Raw genomic sequence first — 14321 nt, 5'->3', positions numbered from 1 at the left:
AAAACAACTAGCAAACCCCTTTCACCCATTTATGTGATGGACACTTACCTTCTGCATGGGACACCTTGGCAAGGCAGGTGGTCCCTGGCCAGTTGGCTATGCTAAAAAAGGTGGACACTTGATCTTTTCAGAATTGGGAGTCCAGGGCATGTGACTTTGCCTGAAAACCTCCCATATTAGCTATGGTTTTATTCAGTATCGAGAAAGAATAGTGGTTGGGGGCTTCTTGTGTTGTGGTGTAGCAGGTGGGTGCGGGACAGATCTCAATAGCTTCTCGTTAGTGATAATTATGAGTTAACTGTTGGGACAGGTAGAAAAGTCAAAGCAAGTTGTTGAAGCGATTTCAAGAATAATAAGAACATACCTTATCTTGCACCGATGAGGGGCCAACACATCATTTTCAAATGACTCTGTACCCTACACAGTGCCAACATCAGTCCCATCACTAAGAAACTGGACCATGTGCCCTTCACCAGACGGTCTAATTCATCATCATCACCAACTAATCACCAATTAAAAGGAATAGAGTTCTGTATGTAAATTTGGGAAAAAATTACTTTGACAAAAAAAAAAAAAAAAAAAAACACTAACCAGTAAAGTTAGCTAAACATTTTTTGTATGGTGTGAAAGATTTTACGCTGCGAGAATCGCAGATTTGGGGCCTGTATGCCCAAACTAGTATTGACTGCTTCAACCCCCCCATTAGACTCAGAGCAGATGTTAATATAATCATCTCACAACAACCTGATACTGGGGCCTCCTGTATCATCATTTATTAAGGGGTCTTTCTCTCATGGTATAATTCTCCCATTGTGTGCCTCCTAGGTGTGAATTCCCATTGATAATTGAGTCACCTATTGTTTCTGTTTGTCTTCTAACTCTCTTGGAGATGTGACTAGCATTGTGTCTACTTTACCTTGTTAGTGAAATATTGTGGGGCGTTTATGCTAGCTGTTCATTAGATGTACCAATGTCATTACTGTTTACAGGTTGCATTGTTTAGGATAATGTGATCAAGTTCTTACCCGATTTTGTGTGGTATATATTCTATGTAAATTAACAATAAGGTCAGTTCCAGTTTGCACCTAGGATGGTGTCATCTAGTTCTTGGGTGCTCAGCTATAATACCCGTTTTCAAACTGGAGGAAGCTGCATCTTGGCAGAAGCACCCAGGCTGAGTGCCAGGCTTCCCATCACAGTTGCCAATCAGTGTCCAACTTCAGTTTGTTCCATTGAACTTTGACAATGAAACCTGGAAGCTGATTGGCATTTGCGCAGAACTGCACCACATTTTACGCACTCGAGTATTAGTAAATCCCCTCCATCAAGTCTATTTCGCCACTTTAATATGATTTTGGATTCAATAAAGCAGAATGTATTTATTTTAATTAATAAAGGATCTTGCTCAATGCGACTATCATTTGGTTTCCATATCCCTGAAAGGACTATAGGTTCAAAACCCCTGGTCTAGAGTCTGTTTGGTCCTACTTCATGCAGCCTACCAGAATGTTTTTGAATTATTACAGACCTAAGGGGAAACCTTTAAAACCTATTATAGTTTTATCATCATTATTATATTGCATATTATTATACCATTATATTATTTTAGGAATATTGTATATAATCTGCATATAGCATGTCCTTGGTGGGTTCCATTTGAAATACTTTTTCTGTGGGCTTCTGAGATTGAACATTTAAGAAATAATAGCTACCTTGACTCCGCTCATAAGTGGCAGAAAAAGTAAGATCGTGCAATTGTTTTTTTTTTATTTGCAACATTGTTTTTGTAATGGTTATATATGAAAGTTGTGTTCCTCTCTTCCTTTGATGCGGTAAGACTACCGGTATCAGTTTTGATGGGAAAGATGTCACGAGTGTCAACATTTGAGTGAAAGCTTGTGTCACCGACGAACATTTTGGAGACATCCAATGCTCATCAAATCTTTATAGATATCTTAACGCTACCTGCAAGTAAAGACTCAATCCCACTTTGTGTGTTGCTGCCAAAGGTTTGGCCAACGTCTACATTTCAGCCATCACAAACCAGGAGATGAAAGGGGTTCGCTTTAAGAAAAAAAAAAAAAAGAAGAATAATGAAAGAAAAAGCAGTCCAGACAAAGAGGCGTTTTGGTGAATCCTAACCTAGGAGAATACTGGGGAGATTCTTTGGTAGATAGCACTGATCCTTTGGTAGGGTACTTCTTGTGCCGGGGTGTAGAAGGGGGTGGGGCACCCACAATCAAATCTATCCTGGCAAAGTAAATAGAAAAACAAAACACCAGCAAAGATGCATAATGAAGCAACGTGGGGAAAATTCAGGACGGTAAAATAAAATAAATAAAAAGAAAGAATTGAACGTGTCTGGAAATATATTCCGAAATTCAGGAACATGAATGGCTGCAGAAACAACAGTCGACACTGGGATTGGCTGGGAACACTGGAATATATTTTCATGTATATATGTGGCAATATCCTGGGTGATATATTGGATATAGGTCAACATATATTCCTATGGATCAAGGTGAGACACAGTGTGACAATATCGAGAGGGAGTGTGCGTCATGATGGAGGTGTGGAATAAAAAATACACAATAAGACACGTGAGACACAATTAGCCACAATAGTGTCAAATATGTATATGCTCATCAGGGTGCACTGGCTGCTGAAACTGGCAATTACTGGAGCTGAATTAGAGCTGTTAGTTTACAAAAAAGAAGGCCATCTCTAAGTTGGTTTGGCTTGGAGATCGTATAACCGGTTACCTCAATTAGAATTTAAGATGAGAATCGTGGCCACTCGTTACCCAGACGTTACCCGGTTAAAAATAAGATACCATTTGGGTAAGAACATTTTCCCACTGAATTATTTCCTATGCAGTGCAGCTCGCCTCAACGTGTTATTTTGGAACAAGACTATTTAGCAGAGGTTGGGAAGTTCAGCGCTAGCTTCAGGGGACTAGAAGCTCGAACCGTCATCCCTGTAAATAGGATTTAGAATTATACTTCACTTAAGGCAACCGGAAAATGTTGCAAAGTTTATTCCACTTTGGAAGCACTGAGCTCTGCACAAAAATGTTGCAAACAGTTATTTGGTAGAAAATAAACCAGTATGAGCGCACCTGCAACTGAGAAAATTAATCAGCTGCTCTGTAGGCACTTCCTTTTCTCTGCATTGAAATTAGTATATTATGCATATAAACAATCTGATGAAATTACTGAATGGACTAAATTTACAGTGATCAGCCAAATTTAGCACACATTTATGTCTAGCACTGGCTCCCATTCAAGCACCGACATTCATTTTACAGGGTTCGATGCTTGTTAGAAACAAGCTTGAACAAAAAAATGGTGGAAAAAGATGGTACTATAGGCTTTTAACACTGGGATATCAGGGTTGCTTCGTTTTTGTTGCCGAGCTCCAAACATGGAGAGTGATGTCCTATGGTTTTTCCTTATCTCCTGATAACATCTATACTTGCCCTTCATGTAACCCTAAAACCAAGCCTCACACCAACCCCGCTTGTTACCTTAACTTTCCATATATCCCTAACATTTACCCTCAGTAACATGGATAACCTTGCGGTAACATGAAGAACCCTGTGACCCTCAAACCAACACCAACAGTAAACTTGATGACAACTGTCCCTGAAACCATAACCCCAACACTATCTGTAACCGTTGACCTACTACCCAACCTCAATCCTAACCATTTCTCTTATTAATCCTATGTATCTGGCATTGAGTAGAGCCCCTTGCTGTCACTCATACCATGTGTCAAGTCCCCACTGACAGAAGTGCATTGAACACCAGAACCCCTTGACTATCTAAGAACCTTTAGAAGAAGTACCTATAACGTTGGTTGAGGACATGTGACTTGGCTTTTGAATTCCTTTAAATTCCAAGATTAGAGGATCATATATCTGTATAAAGAATAGGCCTAGTTTCTACACACCGGTGCACCCTGATCTGCACAAACACACAGAAAACAATGTGAAGAACTTGTTCTGACAAAGTTATGGATGACTTCAATTTCTCTAACCTTCAATGAAACAAATCCTTTTAGCATTGGATCAGTAAATAGTTTTTGAAGCTCTTTTTGAGGGACTTTCATGGTAGCATCAGTGGAGTGCTGGCAAATGGACAATTTACATCGAGGGGCCCCCTAGCTTCTGGAAGTACACAGCAATGTACAGTCACCGCATCTATACAATTGCTTTATCAATACCACCAGCTCTTATTCACCATGGTGAAATCTGGTTCATAAAAGAATGTAGACATAACCCCCTCTTATTGTAGACAGAGTTGGTGCTGTGAATCCACAAAACTATCCTGCAGTAGGATAAAGCTGCTGAGCCCTCATGGCCACCATCCCAACATTATTTCCCATAATCCTTTTGTTATTAGTTACAAAGAACTGGTGCCAAAGGTCCTTCAAATTAAATTTGCCAACCCTCCACTGGGCATTCTTTGAGGGGCAACAACTACAACCAAGGGCCAACGAATTACACATTTTAGAACAATACAATGATAGACTATCTACAGGCATCTTAGAAGGAAATGTTAAACCTAAATAAGCAATGAAAAGCAATTTACTAATGTAAAATGTGCCATTATGATATCAAGGGTCACCAGCAATCAGTGTTAATGTGTATCTATAAATGTGAGAGCTTCTAAAGAGGTCTTGCCTGGACTGGAGATTTTTGATACGGGCGAGCATGTCCAGATGTCCAGCTGAGTACTGTTCTATCACATCCATGACATCGTAAGGTCGTAGACTCTCCTTAAATTTCCGTTTGGACACCAGGAACCTCATGACGCTGGGAAAAAACAGCATACAAGGTCAACCAATTCACCAAAAAGTGTTTTTAACTATGCTTTTCCTATATCTCTTGGTGATTCACGTTGGGAGATTTGGGGTAACGCCTTTCCACACCTCACCTTTGGACCGATTAGAGTCTTTGGGTCTATTTAGACCCGAACAGGGATTCAAGTAGCGGCGAGTCTTTGGAATTGGGCAGGATGTGACCCGGCTATTTTCCAATTCCCTGGTCATGAGGGACGCTCGGACGCTACTCCATCCCCACTTAACCCTATAACTAAGGACATGCACTACTCTTCCTCCGTGGCCCCTGATGACGGTCGACAACCAGAAACGCGTCGGGCACACACACACACACACACATCACCCACTAGGAGAGTGCCATTTTGTCTACTTGCCAATGTTTGTGGCACATGTACTGTTTTAGTGTTATTGTTTTTGTATTTGTACACTTGTTGCTTTCACATGCACCGTAGGTGCCTACTGTGTGCTTCAATATCTAGTGCCAATTTTTGTACGAATTTCCCATTAAAGATCGTTTTTTACCTTTACACTTTGTTTGGCCTTTAAAATCCCACTTAGGGGGAGATACTCTCTTTTTTGTTACATGTTGGGAGACTGCCCTGTCTTCGTTCCACCCTTCCAATAAAAAGCAATTGCTGACTCTCTGAACTAAATGCCAAGATTTGTAAATGTGATATCGGCCCCCCTCCCCACCTTGTTGATGTGTTGGTGAGCAGCAAAAACTTACCAAACAGCTCGAATGGATGCCTTTAGACCAGGGGTCCACTCTTCAGACAGGAACTCACAATTACAGCTTCTGTTATCTTCAGGAATCTCCTCTCCTGGGAGACTGGCTTCTAGGGGGAGAGACCTCCCAACAATTAGGTACAAACAATGGCTAACCAGAGGTATGAGAAGGTGGTTGAGCTGTTATGTAAAAGGAGTAATACATAAATATGCACCTGCTGTGGTAAGATGGTGACCAGGAGATCTTACTACCAGGAGGATCATTTTGTAGAACTTTGGTGACATAAACAAGTTTGTTCAGCCAACCATGGAAGAAATAAGAAGTGGTAGCAAGATCCAGAAAGGTCCACTTTGAATGATGTCCAACTGCTCCTCAATTCAACAATCGTCTTGGACTATCATGGACATAGTAACCATCATGTCATGTCTAGATGTACCTTTGGACAAGTTCATTTCAAAATCCATTTCAAATTCAATGAAATAGCAGATAGTGGCAGTACTACTAAAACAGTTTTGAAAACTAGTCATACAGAATCAACCTCAGTAATCAAAATGATCAAAGGATCATGTGCCAGTAATCCAAAGGGTCATGTGCCAGTAATCCCAAGGGTCATGTGCCAGTAATCCCAAGGGTCATGTGCCAGTAATCCCAAGGCTCATGTGCCAGTAATCCCAAGGGTCATGTGCCAGTAATCCCAAGGGTCATGTGCCAGTAATCCCAAGGGTCATGTGCCAGTAATCCCAAGGGTCATGTGCCAGTAATCCCAAGGGTCATGTGCCAGTAATCCCAAGGGTCATGTGCCAGTAATCCCAAGGGTCATGTGCCAGTAATCCCAAGGGTCATGTGCCAGTAATCCCAAGGGTCATGTGCCAGTAATCCCAAGGGTCATGTGTCGGTGCAGGTCAGAACCCGACCAGTGGTTGAGACAACACAGACAGTTCCAATTACAGACATCTTAAAAATAACACTTGTGTTACTTATATTTTCTAGAAAACAAAAAAGGCAAAAAGACTTCTCATATAGGTGGCTTATATCTCTTGGGGTCTCGAATGGTGAGATCTCCATGTTGTAGTTCCTAGTCAAGCTCATCTTGGAGTTTTGGTAGGTCCCACCATTTCGTTGGTTGCTCCCACTTCTTCAGTTGTGTTATCATTAGTATATAATAAATACAAAATCCTAAGAAACTCCAGATCCTAAGAACTCAAGCACAGGAGACTCATCACCCAGGTCCCTTGGAGATAATGGAAACCATTAGGGTGGTCTTAACTCTCCACCATATTCATGAAAGCTGGCGAAAATGTTGTCCACTTGCTTACAATGACCAGTCAGATCCCAGAGAAAATAAGATGAAACATGTTTAATAAATGGTTTATCCTCCAAAAGGAATGCTCACCCAAGGAACTTGGTGCAGCGGAGCACCACGCAATTGCTTTTACCAGAACCCCCTCCCCTGCAACCTTAGGGCAATCCAGGTGACCAACATTACTTTCAAAATGGCAATTAATATTTTATTAACCATGTGACACTCTTCGTTATAGACTATCACTGTCAAATAAAGACAGGTACGTATGATATAGATATTGGCAGCATGGTGGTTGGATCAATAGCCAGAATGGAGAAAGTTTCAGTAGAGCTTGACAGCAATTAGAGGGATCATGAGAGGCATGTTCAGTATAATAAATTAGGGATCTGCTGCCCTTTACTGTCTGAATTTGTAAATTACTGTAAGTTTATTATGTATGCACTTTCTGTCCCTGCATTTTTGGCTTTGAAACCCTGGAAAGAGGAAGTGGAGACAGAGAAAGCCTCAGCCTTTGTCCTGTCCACGCTACTTAACCTCAAGCCAGAAGGGACCATTTTCCCTATGATCTAATAATTTAAACTGCAGCTGTTGAGTATCTCTAAATCATTGTGACAGGCAGAGCATCTCTTCTCTATCCTTGTTATTATCTCACATGCACAGTGCCAGAAAGACAAGTCTGTGCTACTGTATGTGTAGTGGCCAGCTTCCAGTATATTGGTTGGTGAACCTGTTATATGCAATATAGTTTATATGCAGCTCCTGTTATTCTAGTTAACCCTGTCCCTTCTGGTTTGATTCTATAACTAGTTTTAACATAGGGTGCGATAACCAGCATGGGCTAGTGCCAGATTAAAGACATTCAATGGCCACTTCGGGATCATTAGTTTGCATGTCAGATTAGAAACCATTAGGAAGGGACTAAAGCACAGAGTAGATAGGCTGACTGAGTTCCAGTGCCAAAAGAAGCTTCATTCCAAGCTGGTTGGACAACAGTTGGAGGATCTTCCCATGGCCACTGATCCTGTCTTCAGATCTGACACAAAGACAGATGCTGCAACATCCTTAGGGGCGCCTGCATCTGGACTTTTCCAGATGCAGGCGCATCTGGAAGTATCTCTATAAATATCTATATATAACTGGGTATATAGATGCACAATGCCACCAGGACACCTATGCTGGTTGCAGTAGTTATATTCCCAATTATTTTGATTAGGCTACTTGGCTCACAGAGGCCCTGTACCGGATGGAGGCACTGACAACTTTATTATCAAACCCACTCTCCTATTTAGTGAAGGTTCTGGTTCTCTCGTTTACCTACAGGTCTGGCACCATACTCTTCTTGTGGAGGACCTTTCTTAAAGCCCCCACAAAAGAGGGCTAAAATAGTAAAAAGAATAAAAAAAAATAAAAAAAAAAGAAGAAGGACAAAGTCAAGGTAGGCCATGAAGGCTGCATTATGGCAGGCTTGCCATTTTGTCATCACCACCATTTTCTAGGCAGCCGTATAGAACGGCGTGGGTTTACCCTGATTATTGCCCAAATTATTTGGCAAGTAAGACAGGTACTATACATGTGTCATCACTGGTTATGACATCATAGGTGGCATTGATAAGATGATATACATTCAATGATGCAAAACCCTCACCTTCAGAATTCTGTCGTGACGCCGATCCCTTGATGCGGAAGGCCTGGCGCGTCCTCCCCCGGTCTCCAAAGCTCCAGCTCTTGGGCACCTTACCAGGACTTTCCTCCATGCTTTGGTCAGCGCTGGGGGATCTGCGTACACCTTGAGACTGCGGGGAGCCTTTGCCTTTTGTGGCCACGCCTCTGGGGCTAGAGAAGACCCGCTCCTTCAAGCTGACTTTTTGACTGTTGCTAATAAAAAAAAAAAAAAAAAAAAAAGGGGGGACTAACCAAAAAGCCAAATTTCCCAAAATCAAAATCATTTTACGAAAGATCAGCATGATGCGGCAATGATGTGCACTGACCAAACACAACTTACGAGAAGGAACACAGATTGTCAACTAAAATCTGCCATTTCATTGGTTGCCCTTTGAAAGGGTTGTACACTTCCGCTATATTTAACCTACTGGCCTATATAAAGCTGTTGACTATTTTATGCTTTGTTCCTCACTGTTTATTTTCCAGAAGAGTGCTCATTCCCATTGGGATCTTGGGTGGGAAGAAGAGTCAAATCATCATCAGAACAGAACAAAGACTATATGAATAAATGCAATATAAAAGTACCGGAGGCCATGTACAAACAAATTTCAGTCACCAGAAAAATGAACATTTCCTTTAAGCTAATTACAACAGAAAACAACAGCAGCAGCAAAGTTGGAGTGTACATAGCACAGATAGTGGCTATCCTTTATCTAGAAATTTGCAAATCCAAAAGTTTAGTGCAACGCCACTTGGGGATAGAACAACACCCTAACAGATCCCAGCATGCAGCTATCCATTGTATAAAAATGAGAGAATAAAGAATACACAAGCATGTATCTTTATAGTATCCAAGATATAACATGCCATGATGGCATTCACACACATATGGGGATACAAAGTATGGCACATGCATGGGTACCAATGTGTCATTTTTCTTGATGTCTCTGAGCCTACAGCAAAGACCCTATAGCCCCAAGGGCTCACTCTAAACCAACAAGGCTAATTTAGTGCTGGTTTGTGAGGGATAGCATAATGATTGATGAAGCTTCTGTGTTGATTTCTGGGAGTTAAGCTACATTAACACTTCATCAGTCTGCCCACCACAGCAAAGGGGAAAGAAACTACAGGGTTACAGCACAAGTGCTACAAGAGTTTATAATACACAATCCCTTCAACAGAATATTCAGTCCCTCGAACACCAGTGGGTAAAACCAGTAGCAGTGGTCTCTAAACTGTGGCCTAGGGGCCGGATGTGACACTTTGTTTGCCTTTATCTGGCCATTGGGGCACTGTTCCTCCCACTGATGCAAGATACTAATTTTTCCCACCGACACCACAAATGGGCCATAATATCTGTTATGGACAACGAGGCACAATCTTCCCACGGACACCAACGATGGTGCACTATTCCTTCTACAGAGACCAGCTATGGGGCACCATTTCTTCCACTGATACCAGTGATGGGGCACTATCCCTTACACGGACACAGATGATGAGGCACCATCTCTTCCACCGACACCAAGAATGGGGCACTATTTCTCCCCTCTGCCAAGGATGCATTGTTTACTTTCAATGACCCCAGGACAATTTCATCTTCCAATGGCCACAGCCCCCCGCCCCCAAGGCTCCCTGTAGATCATAATGGCTAAACCAAAAAAAAAAATAATAGGATTTTAAATACTGGTCCTCAATGTTTCTGTCAAGGAGTAATCCAATAGGAATTAATGTGTACCTTACCCCACAGCATCCACCCCCACCGACCATGAAAGGGATCTACCTTCTTTGAATTAAAAGTGCTGACCCTTTTCCAGGGTTTTGTTTTTTTAAGCCTCCACAATTGTAATAACCCAAAAATTGAATATTCCAGTTTTTCTATAAGCATGTAGGGTTAGTAGCTGTAGAGTGCCGAAGAATGAGTAGGGGGAGAATCCAATACGACTTGGTGGGATTTTGGGATAGGCCAGGGCCAGGTTGTTTCTCTGAACTGAGAAGGGAGCAGGTTGGGTTATATGAATATACGGTTCCAGTAGCTACATCTAGCTTGCTTCCCTGGAACCCTAAACCCAAATCTGATACAGAAGGCAGCAACAACTCAACATGCTAAGCCTTTTGTAATACAATTATTATTATTTTTTTTTTAGCAGAGGTTAGACCGTAAAATGACCTACAAGTTTCTACAATCCCTAGTAAATTCAGTTTCCTGGTTGAGTTTTAATTTATTTTATATGATAGAGTGCAATAGGGGTAGCAGGAATACCATTCCTTAGGAATTTATGATGACCAGATATATTACAATCAGCACAATGAATTTCAATTAAAATATTGATATTGAAATTGAAGTTGCCAATCTTCAGCAGGGTGAAGCCAAGGTTACCGTAATTATTTGTAATGTTAGCACTGAAGCTGTGATGGTATGGATCAGTCCATGCACTGAAAAGCAGACAAGACATTGTGCCGTAGTGAAATTAGAGGGCCTAAAACAGGAACATTCCACTATACTAAAGCCAAACTATAGCCAAAACGTTTTATTTTGTTTTGGGAAGAATAGCCAATGGTTAGAACCTCAGTCAGGTTTTTTATGGTTATTGGTCACCCGGTTGGGGAGTTTTAGCTTCACTTCCTGTCAGGACAGGAAGTGATGGGAAATTTACCTAAAAAGGTTGAAGACATTTTTTTTTAGTAGAGTAAGGAAGAGTCCGGACAACCATTCATTTTGTATCTTGTCTTGGTGTCACCAGTAAGGGAAATCTCTCCAATGGGCTCCAAATTTGAAACTTTTCCCCACTCAATTCATAACCAACATTTTTGGACTAGAGTTAGGCTTTAAGTATTTAGAATTTGGTGAGGTAGTCAAGGGTGAAAAGCATTATCAGATTGAAAGGGGAATGTTATCTTATCCCATGCTGTATTAAAAAAATAAAAAAAACATACAAAAATGGTCTCAAACGACTAAATTTTTACATATACTTTGAAACCACATAAAGCTGCAAGAAGATATAAACTAAATTACACAGCAAGGACTCAGCTGTGTTGCAATCTGCAGGCTAGGAATCATTGGTGGCTACCATCCAGTTCAGGGTCACTTGTCCACTTCGATCTGGCAACATGAGATTACCAAAGCCTATAAAAATGACAACCAACTAAAATAAATTGATTGTCATGTGAGAGATAACAGCCACAACATGACCCATTTATCTCTGCCTACGTAAATAGGTCAGGTTTAATGTGGTGATAGGAAAAGAAACAGAGAAAGGAGTTTCTTGAAACCCAAGGAGGCCAATTACGCTCTCTTCTAGGCGTTTTGCCATTTAGATTGTCCAGTCCAGGCCGTGGTAGGAGGAGGGTTAAGATGTTTTAGGGGTCTTCTATTCAAATAGAGTTTCCACAAATCACATGGAGTGTATGCAATTAAGGGGAAGTGAGTGGGAGGCCAGTTTGGTCTACAATAGAGGACAGCAGCTGTTGGTAGGCAGCTCTCAATTATGAAGGCACCTCCGGGTGCTTTGGACTTCATCTAGGTAAAGTAGGAGAACCAAGCCAAGCTTCATCAACACTATATCATCTTTTTTCTTACTTTAACCACACAGAGCCCATCAACATCAACTCTCAATATATGCATTTTTTCCAGTTCTATAGAGCCCATCAACCTATCTCAACTAGCTGATCTCAATTATGGCACCTCTAGGTGCTTTGCACACAATCTAGGACGAGTAGGAGAAATGAGCCAAGCTTCAGCAACACTAGAAAATTTACCATTCCATTCTTTAACTGCACAGAGCCCATCAACCTACCTCAACCAGCACTGTGAGCCCTGAGGAAGGGGGGCACTCTACAGAACAGGTCGGCTTGTTTTCCTGGACCTTAATGAAAAATTACCAATTTTGGGCTCCAAATCATAGTGTGTAGACCTTTTTATTTCTTCGACACAACTGGAATGGCTGAGGTCAGATGTATGGTACCCCCCAAAAAATTGGCTTCAATGGAAGCCAGTAAAGATTTTGGTGCTATATGATGATTGTCCTTGACCAAAGTTGAGGGGGAAAAAAAAAACAGAAGCCAAGTCCCAAATTTCTGGAAACTCTACTGAGCAGAGAGGATTTTAGGAAAGTTAGGGGGGGGGTGGTTAGAGGTTGCAGGACGTGCAGCTGGGAAGAAGGGGGTTCTTTCCCATACAGAGTCTCACGGTACCTATTTTCCCCTGCGCAGCAATTGCAGATAATTTTCCCTTTACTGGAAAATTAGGGAAGACGGAAAAATTAACGTCAAAGCCACAAATTAGAAAAGGAGAAAATAAGAGCTTGTTGCTACTTCTAAACCCTGAATAAAAAACGAGGTTAAGTAACCTTCAATCGTGCATAATCCATAATATAATAATATCAATTTTCAATCTTATTTAAATCTGCAGATTTTATTAAAATCATCTCTGGTGATCCTGCCACACATTACACAGGTATGGTCCACTGTTGTCACCATAAGAAAACCCATCCTGAGAAAAAAACAACATGAAGGTCCTTCCTATTATGGGGTGGCAATGCTTTGTCAATGTAATGCCAATGTAATGCCATCCTGTCACATGGAATTCAGGCGGAGACTACACACATTACACAGACATGGTCCACTGTTGTCACCGTCCAGAAACCCACCTTGAGAAATGCCATGAAGGCTCTTCCAGTTATGGGGTGACCACGCTTTGTCCTATTTCCTAATACGCTATCACCTTGTCATACAGGCTTCAGATGGAGACTACAAGTGGCCATTTCAACACACATTACACAAGAATGGTCCACTGTTGTCACCATTTGGAAACCTGTCCTAAGAAATGCTGTGCAGCCACTGATGTAGTGCATAGAGACTGGCTGCACAGGATGAATAAGAAAAAATGGTGAAAGTATTTAATTGAAGATCACAATTGTTAGGAAAATGTTATTCAGTTAGGGGTTACAGCTACTTTAATTCAAGGGTGTGCTTAGTTTATTATTAGCTCAGAAAGCAAACAGGAAGGTGTCACGAGGCAACAAGTCCTCAGAACTGAAGTCTTTAAAGGCGTTGTCAGCCACTAAAAGTTCAGTTGCAGACAATACAAAGACCTTGCTGGTTGATACACCAACACATTTCGGCTGATACAGTATAACTTTACCATCAACCTTACAGTTAGGGGGATCTGCAGCTAGCTGGAGGCCCAGTAAGAGGAGGCTGGGAATCTGATCTGGGGGTAAGAGGAGGTTGGGGGATCTGCAGCTAGCTGGAGGACTGGTAAGAGGAGGTTAGGGGAACTGCAGCTCGCTGGAGGCCTGGTAAGAGAAGATTGGGGGGATCTGCAGTTGGCTTGAGGCCTGGTAGAAGGGCAGCCAAGATTGAGAGCCTCTTCCCTAGAGGATATATTTTGAGGCAGGTCACGTGAGGTTTAGAAGAAGATCAACTGCAGGTCTAATGCACCAGTCAATGAATTTTGATCGATTGCAGAAGCATCCCAAACCGATGTTAAACTAAAGATTGTCAACACAAGCCCAACGCCGGTCAAACCAGACTAACTTTTCACTAATAAAGGGCATAAATAAAAATAGAAAAAAAAGATACATGGAGCCTTCACAAAAAAAAAAAAAAACAGTTTTTTTAAAAAACACCTGACTTGTCTCATTCTCTTTAACGTTAATAACTTGGCCTCTATTTTTATTGCACCATGACAGCCAGAAGACTCAGCTCAAATAACAATGTTGCCCCCTTGTGGCTCATTCATTGAACTGGCACAAGTAAAAACAATGTTGCCCCCTTGTGGCTCATTTA

General features: G+C 41.5%; 1 protein-coding gene across 6 annotated transcripts in view; it reads right to left on the bottom strand.

The window, feature by feature from the left end:
• The window catches only part of KCNQ2 (potassium voltage-gated channel subfamily Q member 2), a 70254-nt gene that overhangs the window by 7204 nt on the left and 48729 nt on the right, over window positions 1–14321 (bottom strand). For 2 of the 6 annotated variants that reach the window (XM_040331380.1, XM_040331383.1), the window contains 4 exons: window positions 8518–8747; window positions 5570–5678; window positions 4685–4816; window positions 2143–2250 (listed from right to left, as the gene is read on the bottom strand). In XM_040331380.1, the coding sequence (XP_040187314.1) occupies window positions 2143–2250; window positions 4685–4816; window positions 5570–5678; window positions 8518–8747 (579 nt within the window). The remainder of the gene's footprint in view (window positions 1–2142; window positions 2251–4684; window positions 4817–5569; window positions 5679–8517; window positions 8748–14321) is intronic. The other 4 variants (XM_040331384.1, XM_040331387.1, XM_040331381.1 and 1 more) reach the window with 3 other exon arrangements.

The sequence above is a fragment of the Rana temporaria genome, chromosome 12, assembly GCF_905171775.1.
Source record: "Rana temporaria chromosome 12, aRanTem1.1, whole genome shotgun sequence".
NCBI lineage: Eukaryota > Metazoa > Chordata > Amphibia > Anura > Ranidae > Rana > Rana temporaria.
This window is presented reverse-complemented; position numbering and strand designations above follow the sequence as displayed.